The sequence below is a fragment of the Podarcis erhardii genome (genome assembly GCF_964252035.2).
Source record: "Podarcis erhardii genome assembly, chromosome: 6".
NCBI classification, from domain to species: Eukaryota; Metazoa; Chordata; class Lepidosauria; order Squamata; family Lacertidae; genus Podarcis; species Podarcis erhardii.
In genome coordinates, this window is record NC_138510.1 from 11,308,861 (window position 1) to 11,323,344 (window position 14,484).

General features: G+C 44.9%; 1 protein-coding gene across 3 annotated transcripts in view; it reads left to right on the plus strand.

Moving 5' to 3' along the window:
* Nucleotides 1-14,484, plus strand: part of TAF4 (TATA-box binding protein associated factor 4) — a 73,031-nt gene continuing 58,547 nt past the window's right edge. For 2 of the 3 annotated variants that reach the window (XM_081867548.1, XM_081867549.1), the window contains exons 1-2: nucleotides 1-490; nucleotides 2,634-3,707. In XM_081867548.1, the coding sequence (XP_081723674.1) occupies nucleotides 55-490; nucleotides 2,634-3,707 (1,510 nt within the window). In that variant the 5' untranslated portion in view covers nucleotides 1-54. Of the gene's footprint in view, nucleotides 491-2,633; nucleotides 3,708-14,484 lie in introns of those variants that run through there. The other variant, XM_081867550.1, reaches the window with a different exon arrangement.

Sequence of the window (14,484 nt, forward strand, 5' to 3'; positions counted from 1 at the left end):
CCGGCAGGCGGTCGGTCGGGCGGGAGCCTCTCACAGGAACCCTCCAAAAAAAAGATGGCGGCGGGCTCGGATCTGCTGGATGAGGTTTTCCTGAACCCTGATGTGGACGAGAAGGTGGTGAGCGACCTGGTGGGCTCCCTGGAGTCTCAGCTGGCGGCCTCGAGCCACCACCACCAGCACCACAGGGCGCAGGAGCCCCTCAGGGCCGCTGGGGGGCTGCTGGGGAACCATGTTGTGAGCAGCAGCAGCAGTAGCAGCAGCCCGAGCCCGAGCCCTGGAGGAGTAGGAGGCGGCGGCGGAGGAGGAGGCGGAGGAGGAGGAGGAGGAGGCGGCAGCGGCAGCAGCAGCAGTGCTCATGTCCACACCGAGAGCCCCGGCAGCGGCACCGGCACCACCACCGGCGGCGGAGGCAGCGGCAGCAGCAGCGCCGCCGCCGCCGCCACCAGCGTCGCCAAGATGGGACTCAGTGGCCCCGAGATCACCAAGCCAGGTAACCTGGCGAGGCGACGGGGGGTGGGGGTGGGGGTGGGAAGGGGCTGCCCCCTTTCCTCAGGGGGCACAGGGGGCTCCCCTTCTCCCCTCCCCCCGTTCCCCCCTACTCCTGCCTCTTCCCCCCTTAAACCGGGACTGCTGGCTCCCCTCCTTGCTCTTTTCTCTTTCCTTTTCCTCTTTCCCATTCTCTCTCTTCTCCCCCCCCCCAGTTGTTGTTATGATAGGAATTGGAGTGTGCAAGGGGGTGGCTGGGTGGAGAGGGTCGGGGGCGAGGGAGGCCTTCCTTGAATGCCAACCTCTCACCCTCCAACCCCCCCCCCTCGCTCCCCTCCCCGCAACATACTATTTTTGGCTGGGACTGGCCTCCCCTCCCCCCCTTCCTACTACATCTAGAGTGGAAATGGATTATTAAGGGGTTTTGTTGTGGTTGTATATGTGTGTATGTATGGCAGTTCTCCTCTTTAACACCGTCTCCACCCCCCTCCTTTTTAATTATGTCATCCCTCCCCCCCCCACTTCAATCTCCTGGTAGCTGGGGTATTTGGGGTGCTCCTGATTGATCAGGAGGGGAGACCCTTGGCATTTGACTTCTGCGCCTCCCCCCTCCCCCCTACCCACTGCCTTGTCAAAGAAATAAGAAATTGTGTTGTTTACAGGGGAGATTCTCCCGTCCTCTCTCTCCCTCTCCCTCTGTATATATATATAATGCTCTTCTGGAGCTGTCTGAATTCTTCCTTGCCCTCCCCACTCTCTGTAGCCGAAGTGCAAGGATTTTTGTGTGGAGCGGGGGGCATTGTTATTAATCATGACACCAGCTTCCCCTGAGAAGAGGAAGTGATGGGGGGACGTCGGGGTCAGGAACCCTTTTTAAATATACCTCTTTGCAAAGGCCAGTCTGTTTGGCTGCTTCTCCTTCCGTTGTCGTCGGGGTTATACCTCAACCTTTTGAAGTCTCTTCTTTCTCCTTAAACAATATGCCAGGCTGTGTCGTTTGCTTCGAATCTGAGGACAAGCCCCTCTTGCCCGTGGGGTTGGGAGAGATGACAGCCCATCTGTGAATGTTTTCCCCTTTATAGCAAGACAGTGGACTGTGAGGGGTATCATAACATTTGGTCCTGTCTTTCATTGCATGGCTAGAGGAGCATTGTAAGGGAAAGAAAACAGTGCTTCTCTCCCCTTCCACCACCATGATTTACACTCCCCTCCCCCTCTATATATTTTTTCCCTCGCTTTTGTGTGACTGAAATATTACAGGGATGCTGTTGCATGTAGGACTCCAGGTTAGTAAAGGGGGATCTTGGAGGAAGAACCCTCCGGTAGCCCTGATTTGTGTGATGTTATCTGTCTGATTACAGTCCTCCTACTTGTGTCTTCTGAATACGGGGCCTGTAAAGTCAGGGATGGTGTAACACATAATGCCAGACTTTGCTAGGGTCAGTGGGTTTTCTGGGTGCAAAAGAAGCATCTTTGCTAGTATTTGTTTTCCTTTGTAGGAGCAGCAATCAAAGCAGCAGGGTTTAATGTGTGTATGTTTAAGAGGGAGGGTGAAGTCCTCTAACACTGCCTTGCAACCTCTTGCCTTCTATCTTCTCTCTGACAGCTGCTGTTCAGTCCCACTTTTCCACGTTGTTCCATTCAACAGGAAACATTTAGCCACTAGGTTTTCCTATAGCAGATGAGGGGGTTGTATGGAGGGGGTTGAAGCCTCTGGGCTGCCCCCTATTTACTTTTCTCTTTTTTTCCTCCCTGCAACTGCTAGAGCAGGCTTGCAATAGAGTATTATCAAACACAGTGCTATAGTGTCCAAAGAAGGAAAAAGAAACACATAATCAATCCCCTTAGGAGCTGATTTCTTATTGTGTGTGTCATATATATATATGGCTTTGGTTAATTATTAAGTTTACCGTTTGTGGGGGGGATGGGAACAGTGAGATGATTTTTTTTTATTTTCCGCTCTGGAAATATTTTCACCTTTTTCATGTCATTCAATATAGAGAGTTTAAGACAAAGGAGAAGAGTCCCACTGTTTTAGCAGAGTTTGGCAGATGTTTTCTTCTTGGCTTCTCTAGTCAAAAGACTTCTTGGCTTCTCTCTTATTTTTGTATGTTCTTGTCATTTAATCGCCTTTGTTTTATTTGCAGGAGCTGGTGGAGTGCAAGGGAGTGTTATCAATCATAACGCCAGGTCCCAGGGTTCTACTTTGGACGGGACCACCACAACCAGCACCAGCACCACTGCACCTGTCCAAGGCGGATCTGAAGCTGCTGTCACCCCAGGGACCCTTAGCCAGGGTAAATCAGTGGTAATCAGCACCATGGCAACAGCTTTATCTACCAGGAATGGTAAAATTGGGACCACGACAGTGCAGACCTTGAATGGGAGTAACGTAGTGATGAATTCTCACGCTGCTTTCTCGGCCACGCCTGTAACGGCAAACCCTACCGTAATCCCTGCTGTCACCCCTCTTGTTAACAATGGACCTGGAAATGTGGGGAAAGTCAGTACCGTTAACGCCGTCTTGCCATCCGCTTCAAATACCGTCATCCAGACTTCTTTCCTTGGCACTGGGGTGTCCTCCGCCTCTTCGCCCTCCCCAACGGTGATCTCCTCACAGCAGCCCCCAAGTATTGGAGCTGGGGGACCAACTGTAGCATTGGTGAGGCCACCCATTCACACGGCGGGACCCTCTGTGGCTGCAGCCACCCAGAACGGGAGCAATACTGTGATCAATTCGACCATCAACGTGGGGAGTTTTCCTCCCGCGGCTGTCGCTGCAGCCACCGTGGGGTCTGGTGTTTCCCTCCAGACCACCCTCGTGAACAGCCAGCCAGGTTCTGGGGTACCGGCTGCACCCACCACGCAGGTCATCAAATCAGAGTCTCCTAAAACTATTGTGCAGACAGTAACTCAACAGCAGACTCTGGCTGCTAGTGGCCAGCCCAGTACTACAGGGGGTAATATGATTATCGGGCAAACTATGCAAGCTGGCCTGCCCAACGTGGCCCCTAATCCTGGTGGGGTTCCTCCTGCGCCTCCAGGCACCCCCACAGGCCTGGCTAAGGGTGCTGCCAACACGGTGGCGCAGAGCCTACCAAGGACTCCGACGGCAACTACAAGTGGAATCAGAGCAACTTTGACTCCCACTGTTTTAGCACCTCGTCTGCCTCAGCCTCCTCAGAATCCAACAAATATTCAGAACTTTCAGTTGCCACCAGGTAAGGAAAGGCTTGAAGGAGTCGCCCCTCTTTCTTTTTCTGCGCTATTGGTGCCTATTGCTTACAATGAAGCAAATGTTCCGGATTTTACTGTAAATGCAGGGTTGGACAGATTGTACTGTGAAGGTCTCTTTGGACATGGAGTTACATGTGCTCTGTTCTGCATATTCCAATTAGTTGTAATTGGCATTACGCAGGTAGCTGTTCAGGAACCAGTTGATGGACATTTTGCAGCATCTGTAAAATTGAAATTGTTCTGGGTAGATTGCGCTGCTCTGATTGCATCTAGTCTGTTAGCAGCTTTTCCTTCAGGCTTTCCTCTGCCACCATGAGGGCTAGAAACACAACTTTGCTAAAAGAAGCAAAATCTGAGATTCTTTGGATTCCAGTAGAAGGCTTATGAGTTGCACAGCTTTAAATCATATTGATGTTTTCCCCAGAGTAGTACATTATATCCACATGGAGTTTGGTGTTTCAAAGGACCAGAGCATGCTGGTATTGAACCCTAGGAGAGAATCCACTGCTAGGTAGATTTTTACTTGAGCGTTAAGTGAGCAAAGCAGTAAACCTGCAGTACAGCAAAGTGCTTTACTACTGTGCTAAGCGAAGCAGATATGTCCTAGCATCTTCCTACTTCTTCTCCTCTGTTTCAGCCTGCCACTGTTGTCACAGAAGCAGCAAAAAGCAAGTACAATTTGGGAGCAGATCTGCTTCCTTTTTTCTCTTGATTAAAATGACACCAAAATGCTGTGCTTATGGCCCTTGATGGTTTTTAAAACTGGCATGTCTGGAATAGCATTCCAGCCTCATTCTGTCCTCACATCACCCTGTTGTGGGTAGTGCTGAAGCACATGTAGTAGTTAAGATCATGTTTTGGTACTAAGAGGCAACGTGGGAAGGAGCTTCTCTGGTCCAAGACCTAACGCAAGGCTGGATTAATTTCATTCTGCTTTTCCTTCCTTAAGTAGTATATCCTAAGGCTTCAATATCTTCAGTTTGTGACTTTAGTTGAGATGTTTTAAATAATTAGTAAAAATGGTGTGTCTAGCTTTCTCTTCTTACTGAGTATTACATGGGCAACATTCTCTTCCAGTTGTTGCCAGCCTTTCACAGTGATGCACCTTTTCCCTGACATTATTTTGTGGTGTAGAAATATGACAGCAGTAATCTGAACTGGCTGTTTCAGACCTTTACACCTGTCAATTCCACCTGAATTCCACTTGCCTATGAGAATATGCAGATCTAATTGACACTTATAGTTGAATATTAGTATTCCCCCCCAAAAGAATTTCTTATTGCAAGGTTGCCTTGCTACTGCACAAAGCACATCTAATTATTCCCCCCCCCCCTTATTGCTACCTAATGAAATCAGTGCGGTCACGTGTTCTGTGTGCTTCATTTCAGTGGATCTCCGAGTAGCAAAGCCAATATGTTGGTTGAAACATACTTGGCGAACTGCTTAGATTGATATGTTTATCACATAAGAGAGACCAGCAGCCCTATTATATTGCTGTACTGTACTTTTCTTCTACAGTAGCATTTTGTATGCAGCAGCTGATGCTCTTGCTCAGTTCACTGAAGGCTGCCTGTTGGATCCTCTATAGAGGCTGGCTAGATATTCAGAAAACTTAGGGTATTTGCATTGGACAGAAAGATACTGCATAGTAAGCTTAATTATGTCCACGGTTCAAGGCAGTCTTGAACTGTGCAAGAAAGCTTTCCACACCATGTAATTGCTGTTCTTCATTGCATTCTTAATTTGAAAGGGGGTGGGGGAGTATTCACTCTGCCTCTCCAAAAGTTCTGTCTTCATTTTCTTTCACATTATAAATGGCTTGTATAGAACAAGGGTGCTTAGCTGCTAAAAGAAGCAAAGTTCCATTCTGATAACAGAATTGCCAGGGTACAGTTTAGAAGGTAGGGAACATAGGAAGCTGCCTAATACAGAGTCAGACCATTGGTCCATCTAGCTGAGTGCGGTCTACACTGACTGGCAGCAGCTCCAGGATTTCAGACAGGTGACGCTTGCAGCCCTACCTAGAGATTCAGGGGATCAATCCTGGGATATTCTGTATGTGAAGCAGACATTGTACCATGGTGCTATGGCCTGTCCCTGTTCCAGTCCTCCCAGTCAATGTGTTCCAGACCAAATGTATCCCTATATTTCTGGCCCACACAAAACCAGATAAACCTGGGCCTTTGTATTGGGGATGAACAATGCATCATGAATGTATTGATTTTACTGCCACAAGATGTGAAGACGGCCACTAGGTTTCATAAGGCATAGATATACACAGGTTTTAGCCACGTGGTTCTGAATCTATATTCATTTTCATTTGTTTTACCTAGCCACTTTGATTAGTGCCTTTCAGAGGGGAAAAACAAGATTTTTTTTTGGTACTGTATAAATTAAAAAACATGGGGACAAGAAACAGGGGGTGACTGCTATCTTCATCCCCAGCTCTGGGGGTGGAATCTAACTGACCACTGTTGGAAACAGATTGCTAGACTAAGTGGACCTTGGTGTGATCCAGTTGTGCTGCTATTATGTTCTCATGCCTGCTAAAGGCACAAACCCATTTTTCCTAAAAAGAGGGCGACTCTTTGAACATCATTTCATTTGACGTCATTTTCCTAGTTAGTAGGAGTTGCAAACATATTGCAACAAATGCCCTCAAAACACAACAGCTTTTTCTTAACTGAAATCTTCAAGGGCAGGCCTTTGAAGCTTTGCTGAGGACCTTGCTGCCACTCTTTTTAGTTGCCTATTGAAATGTGAAAAGCTGCCACCGTGGGGCTAGTAGTGTTGCAGAAAGAAAATCTTATCTAAAAACAACTGTTGTGAATGATCACATGTACCTTTTCGATACATCCGTTTTGCGATTTTAAAAAGGCTGTCCATCTGCAAAAAATAAACGTGCTCCAGATCATGACAAGTGTGGCTTGCTCTCTAGAAGATTTGGACTTGTGGTTACAGCAAAATCCAAAAGTGCCACGCCACGCCTGTCTTGTGGGAGGAAAATTATGACTTCAGTTCTATGCACCCTTACTTGGAAGTAAGCTCTATTGTACTCAATGGGTTTACTGCTGTATAAACACCCAGAGGACCAGGCTGCAAATCACTGAGATGCAGTTCTTATACTGTACTCATGATTTTTATAGTGTAAAAAAATACTTTGTACGCATACCGTACAAAGAGGCTGTCAGTTTCATTGCTTAAATTATTTACAATATTTAATCATCACTTTTTAATGAAAATGCCCAAAGTGACATATAACCAAAGATTAGAATACAACAGTATGCGAGCACTTAAAAAGATAGAACCATTAAAAAGTTGCAATAAAACACAATTGCTGCTAAAAGTCAGATGGAATTAAGAAACCAAAATGTTTTTCAGCAACTGCCAGGAAGCATATTAACCCCCACAACTCTACTCTGCTAAGCAAGAAGGTCCTAAAGTTTGGGGGCTTGTCCATAGCTCAGTGTCAGAGAGCATATGCTTTTCATGCCCAAGGTCCCAGGTTAATTTCTTTGTACTAACAATTAAAAGATCTCAGGTTGAAGGGCTTTGAGTTTAGAAACTAATGTCAGAAATGGGTAATGGTGTTTTTTCTTATTTGGTGCTTGTACATGTGCAACCATGAAGGGGCACCCTGTTGTCTTTTAGGACCATAAGGGCTGATGTACTGGGGGGGGGGGGGATATGTAATGCAAGTTGCAGTATCAAGGGCCTATAGCAAGTTTGCTCCCAGGTAGAGGGATCTTCAGTATTTTATATATTTATTTGTTGCATTTAAATCCCACCTTTTCCTCCAAGGAGCTCAAGGTGGTGTACTCTGTCCTTGTTTAATCGCCACAACAGCCCTGTGAGGTAGGTAAGGCTGAGAGGCAATGACTGGCCCAAGGCCGATTAGCAAGCAGTGTTAGAAACTCAGATATATCAGCTAGGCTCCAAAATAGCCCTTAAACCAAGGTTACGGTTGCCTAAGACGGCTCTAAAGTTTTATTTTTCAAATAATGGACTGACTGTGATTGATTATCTGTTAAACATCTAGCTAGTTCAGATGACAACCTTGAGCTAGGTAAAGGGCTTTGAGAAAGGTCACTTGATCCAGGGACAGTCCACATATATATTGGCCTGTTCCTGCCCCTTATTTCTTAATAGTGATAGCTGCTGCTCAGGCTGCACAGAAAAAGCATTTTGGTTCCTGAAATTCATTCCAATTACATTCCAAAAACATAACACAGAGAATTCTACAGGATGTGGTATTTGTGTGTGAAAGCACTCCCGATCTAATGATCCCAAGGCATGCACCTCCAGATGGTGGAGATGTCAGGCATCATCCTGGCTCGTGAGCATCTTCACTTGGTCGCAAGTGGTTGATAGCCAGGTGCTGAACATGCCTGGCTAATTTCGAACACTGCAAGTGAGGATGTGGACCCAGGTCTCATATGTCCTAGTCTGATGCTCTGCTACCATTATAACATACTGCCTCTGGCGCATCCTCTGACATGGCAGTTTAGTTTGCTGAAAACAGGATTCCTCAGCCAGGTGCTCTTTTGATGTTTTGGACTACAATTCCCATCAGCCCCAGCCAGCATGGTGAGCAGAGTTGTGGTCCAAATCCTTGGGAGGGGTACCAGGTTGAGGACGGCTAGCCTGAAATCATAAATGGCATTTTAGATATGTGCATATTACCAAGCAGAGAGGCCCCCTTTAATGAGAACATGAATTATTACTAAGTTCCATATTGTGAAGCACCTGCTCCCAAGGAAGGCACTGAAAATCTAGCTGGAGTGGGATTCAGAAAAGGGGAAAATGTAGTTGTTTTGCCTACCTGCCTACTACAACGTGCTTGCTAAGTGTAGCAGTGCTCGTTGATGTGGGAGATAATGGGTCCAGAGCTACTTGGAGCTGAGTAGAGTGCATTGCTGGGTAGGTGGCACACTTCTTTCCCCCAAATGGAACAGGTACTTAAACATCCTGAAGAAATTATGGGCTGGGAAAACAACAATGCTGAGAACTTTTTTCACTAGTTGTCCAGAAAAGCTGCATTCTTAGGGTCCCCCCCCCAAAGGGCACGTCAAGCTAAGGAATACTAGCTACTAAGCATCAATAAATCTAAAATGCAAATTGGAAGCTATTTCTGGAGGCTAGAAATTTTAAACTCCTAGAATACTATCCCTAGAGTAGATCCAGGTAGACAGAGATAAATCATACATATATAGAATAGTTCATTTGTTTTCAAATGGCACCTCCCCTTTTGCTTGGAAAGATTCCCCCCCAACCCCCCCCCCAGCTTTGTATATTTTTATCTTTACTACATCTTGATCTGTTGGATAGAATAGGCTTGTAGCTGAGATACTGTTTTCTTGGTGAGGTTGGGAGGTTTCATTTTGCTTTATATGGTACCTAACTGGTCATGAGATCAGAACTGTCAGTTAGTGTGTGGTTTGTTTGAAGTCTCGCCTGGGCCAGAGGATTTAGCTGATTGGCTCATGCTATTTGCATTTTGATTTATCAGAGCCTGGTGTGAAGTCTTGGTTCCTGTACATTGTGTGGTACACAATGTGGGTTCTGGGTTAATATTTGGAGTGGGCGGGATGGCTCTGTTTTGCAGATGAATTTTTATCTAATTCTGAATCTTGTAGGGGGTTGGACTTTCATTCTTTGCTGAGTTTTTGTGAAGTGCAAAACCGCAAGATACTTGGGGTGGCACATAATACTATAAATCTCCGGAGCTTCTGCATAATGCCTCACTTATGCAAGATATAGCCATAAATCTGCACAAAGCAGCGTTAAGGTTTTCTTTCTGAAAAAGCTGTCACTCACTTCTAGGGCTGTCTTTTGAGTGTCCTCTAGTCTCTTCTGAGAGTACAATAAATTTAGGGACATAAGTTCATTATTAACATAACAACTAACATTGCGCATATTCCACTGAAGAAAGCATTTCTTGAACTTCTTGAAGTAGCAAGAAATTCTGAAGGATTGGACCCTGAAATATTTTAACATGGGTCAGTGAAGTTAGCAGAATGTTTGTTTGTTCATTTTTATCAGGAGCGCTCATCTCTTACAGTAGTTGCTCCATGCAATTATATTTTCCCATCTTTCTGTCCCCGTTTATCACCATACCCTTGCCTCCTCCAATACTTATCATACCTAAGCCTCATTTAAAAGTGATTCCCAAAATAATAATGCAATCAGGGCACCAGCTGCTATGTATGGAGATTTGGCCTACAGGTGTTATTCCTGTCCGGATTGTGGATTCCTCTTGTGCTAGCACAGGGCATGTGTAGGTAAGGATGTGATGATCAACCCCACATTTCTTCCACGAAGCCTTTGACTTAACCCTCTTAGCCCATATTTAAACCCCAGTTGAAAAAATACCTACTGGTAAGTACATGTAATTGAATTTGTAAGTATTAATTTCTGTTTATTTTCTCTCTGTTCTTCCCTTCCCTCTCTAGTCTTCATCATTGTCAACACTGTAAGCTATATAGTTTCAAATTTGCCTTTTCCTCCTATTTATTCTGTAAAACATTGTTTGTGACTCTGTATATTATTATTAGCAGTCATTCTCTTCCCCGCCCCCCATAACGAATTAACAATCTTTAGCTCTTTTCTCCAAAAGAATTGGGGTTAGTTTTTAATATCAAATGCAGGTGTACGGAGAGATTAAGTACCTGGTCCCTTGGGCTGCAAGAGGTTTCATGGTATGGTCTAGCAGTTGTTAATATTTTAATCAACTCAGTGAAGCATTGGCTCCTAAAAATTTCAGAGTGGCTGCTATGTATTGAAGATATGTTTTCAGCCCCGAACAAAGAATGATTGTGAATATAATGTCTTTGGGGAGTTAGAGAAGAAAAGATTGTTAAAAGATTTGTCAGGTTACGCCAAGTAGAAACCCATTGTCTCATTTAGATGGCTTAAGTTGCATGGTGGAGTTCTGATGCACAAAAGGTATCGTGTTAAACAATGGTCCCAAACTGGAACATGCAAGACAAAGTTCAGACTTTTTGTGAGAGAGGATTCTATGTGAACTGGGCACTTTCTATGGCTTCCTCAGCAGCACCTCTCTGTCTGTCTGTCTGTCTCTCTCCACCTAGCCAGGTCTTCCAACAGTCCTTGCCTCAACTGAATCACCAAACTGCTTCCACAGATTCTTCGATGTAAAGAACAATTTGTGTGTGCTTGGCATGGCGAGGGAAGCTATGAATATAGGCAAGGAAGTTATATGTTGTTTCTAGCAAACTGTAAGCAGCATCTCACTTGGTGAACCTTTTTAGTGGTTTCTCTTACACTCATTGCTCCCCACTCCCCAAGTCTTGCCACTTTCCTGAGAAATTAGATGATTGCTCTAGTACTGTATGCTATTTCTTGGACGCTGTACTTAACATGTGCTTATGGGTGACACTGCCCCAGTTGCTGTTCATGCTATTCCTGGGTCACATGGAGGCTTCTGACCACGTGGTTCTTTCTAATGGCGTGTTAAGCAATATACAGGTGAGAATCTTTGTTCACACTGGACTCTACATGGGCGCAACCATTAAAGAGATGCTGATCATGGTGGTACTGTGCAGGAATGCATAAAGTGAGTCTAAGGTGCCCCTGCTGCATTTGTCTCTTGATAGTAGGAAGTCTACGACAGACTAGTGGTTGAATTAAATGAGAACTTGCAGGCTGTCAGCTGCCTGCCTCTAGCTTAAAGAGGGGTCTGCAAGAAACACTTTGAGGTCAAATTAATATACCCCAAGCAGGAAATTCTATGCAAATAATTTGCATAAAAGTCCTTGTAGTTGATTCTCTGGTAAGGTAAAGGTAAAGGGACCCCTGACCGTTAGGTCCAGTTGCGGACGACTGGGGTTGTGACACTCATCTCGCTTTACTGGCCGAGGAAGCCAGTGTACAGCTTCCGGGTCATGTGGCCAGCATGACAGCTGCTTCTGGCGAACCAGAGCAGCACACAGAAATGTCGTTTACCTTCCCGCCGGAGTGGTACCTATTTATCTACTTGCACTTTGACGTGCTTTCGAACTGCTAGGTTGGCAGGAGCAGGGACCGAGCAATGGGAGCTCACCCCATTGCGGGGATTCGAACCGCTGACCTTCTGATCGGCAAGCCCTAGGCTCTGTGGTTTAACCCACAGTGCCACCCGCATCCCTTTGGTTCTCTGGTAGATTTTACTTAAACCTCATGGTAGTAGTAGCCCTGGTTTGTAAAAGGTGTGGCTCAAACAAGAGTGTGTGGGGGATAGCAATTTTCTTGACTCTATATTGAAGGGTTTAATTTTACACCATAGCTCATTGATTTCTGAAATGATGAGGCATGGTAATGTTTAAAGTGTAGCATGTTGGGTTTTGAAATTATTCCTATGATGCATGTTATTGGATCAATTGTCTTGGACGGAATGAGTGATGAGTTGTCAAGTTGCATAGAACTCTGCTTTTCTGATGCACAGGAATATGTTGCTGTTCAGCTTCAGAAAAAGTGTGTCTCAGACAAGCAGTATAAAAGGTATTAGAACGCTTTTGAACCCTATTTGCTTTTCTGTGGTTACCATGCAGCAGTCATACTTATAATTGCCGTGTTTGGTTTGGTTAGCAAGCTGATACTTTAATCCCACATTTTCCTCAAAAGAGTTCAAAGTGGCATAGGTGATCTTCCCCTTTTATCTTCACAACAGCCCTGTGAGGTAGTTCAGGTCGAGAGAGTGACTGACCCTATGCCACTCAGAGTTTGGTGGTTGAGTAGGGGTTTGAGACTCGGTAACTTCCCAGTCTGAGTCTGATGCTCTAACCACTGTGTGACACTGGCTCTCATCTGTGAGAAAGCAGCCTTCTGAGTTTTGCCACCTTCTATGCACACACTTGGCTTCACCATTTGGAGTTTGTATCCTCCACTTAAAAAAGCAAAGCAAAGCAAATTGAGGTATTAAATTGTTGTTTCTAGAGGCCTGGATTTTGCTTAGTAAAATAATCTTTTTTAGTACTAGATTCACACTCTGAAAGACATGCAGATACACAAATTTACAAGCCAATCATTACCTCAGCAATATGGGGACTAGCATCCTTGTTGTGAGTATCCCACCTGCTGGCTATAACCTGAGGCAAAACTCAGTTGTGAGTTTGAGATCATTATAGAAGGAGTTTTCCCAGTTCTGATCCACGCTAGGAGTGATCATCAATAGGGGCAGGGAAGAATTGTGCCTTAAGATGATTGCAATTTGAGTATTTGCCAAACATTAGACTTTGCAAATCATTTTTATGATTGGATGTGTCAAGTTTTAGACATATTGCCCATATCATAAGCTATATTTGTTTAAGTGGGGCATAAATGGGAGGGCAGGAGAGAACCCTACCTGAGTAAAAATAATAATAATAGTGAGGTGTGGAAGGATTCAGAATGGCTTTGATGTGGCAGCTGTTATGCGAATTGCCTTTAAAACATGGTTGTGGTAGAAATTACAAGGTGTGAGAAGGGCAGCTTGTTTGTCTTGCCTGTCTGATACTTGGTACTTAACTCATGATACTAAATAGTGCAGGGGCACTCTTTGGTTAAAGTGGAAGCTGGGCATACCTCTTGCAGGCAGGAGATTCTGCAGCACCTTGATGAGCATTCCTTGAAGAGGGTACAGGAAACCACCCATGCAATGTCCCTGACAGATGCTCCAGATCATCATCTGCCTGCAAGGAGCTACCTAGGTAGTGGAAAGACCACCAGCATTCCTAAGAGAGCGGCCACCTTTGGACGATCAAATCTCTGCTTATAAGTGCGAACATAATACACCCTTCACTCCCCACCTTGTTGTGTGAGTGGTTTTGCCTTTGAAGCAGGAAACTGTGATGATGAATGGTTTCTAAACAAGCCAGATTATATGAAGCCAAAAGGTTTAGAGTTGCTTTTAAGAAGCCGGCTTGTTTGGAAGCCATTAACTATTGCTTCTTTTTCAGATATGATGGGAAGCTGTGGTTGATGGCAGCTTCCTGACATGTTTGCTTGCTTGTGCAAAGGGAAGAGTGAGGTGGGAGCAAAGGAGCTGGGTTTTTATTAAGATGAGCTTTGATTGTCAGAACGTGGTCATTGCATCAGGTGTGGAGGTGCCCAGGGGGAAAGAGGTTGGTAGCTAAAAGTCAGTATAATCCCAGACACGCACCTGAAAATCCTGGTAATTTACCCCGACCTTCGCAGGATATTATTTACATTTATTGCTGTTCAGTGGTTTTGGTTCAGAAGGTGTCATCCTTTCTCAGAAAGAGATGCGGTACTGTATTAGCTGCATGAGTAAAAGGGCCACTAGGTGGTATTGTGAAGAGAATAGGAGAGGAGTTAACTTAATAGAAGTGGGTGCTTAAGTGAAATAAATTGCATGTGGGAGCAGGATCTTTGTGACATTATCATTAATTTCCCTAGGCCAGGGGTGCCCTCCAGATGTGGTGGACCACGGCTCCATCAGCACTTGCCAGAATGGCCAGTGGTCAGGAGTAGTGTTAGAAACTCGGATATATAAGCTAATTGCCAAATGGCACCTTTAATCTAAGTTACAACCACAAGAGAATGTCTAGGTGCCTTTTTTTTTTTACAGTGAAATTTATTATTATTAATTTCATTTCTATACTGCTTTATATTTTAAAGGGGAAAAAATCTCAAAGTGGTTTACAACACATTAAAACATCAAATAAAACAATCTAGGATAAAAAAAGTCGAGCTACAAGGAAAATATTTCAGATCCTTCTCCAAGTGATATTTTGCTTTCCCCATATTTATTTACCTACTTAA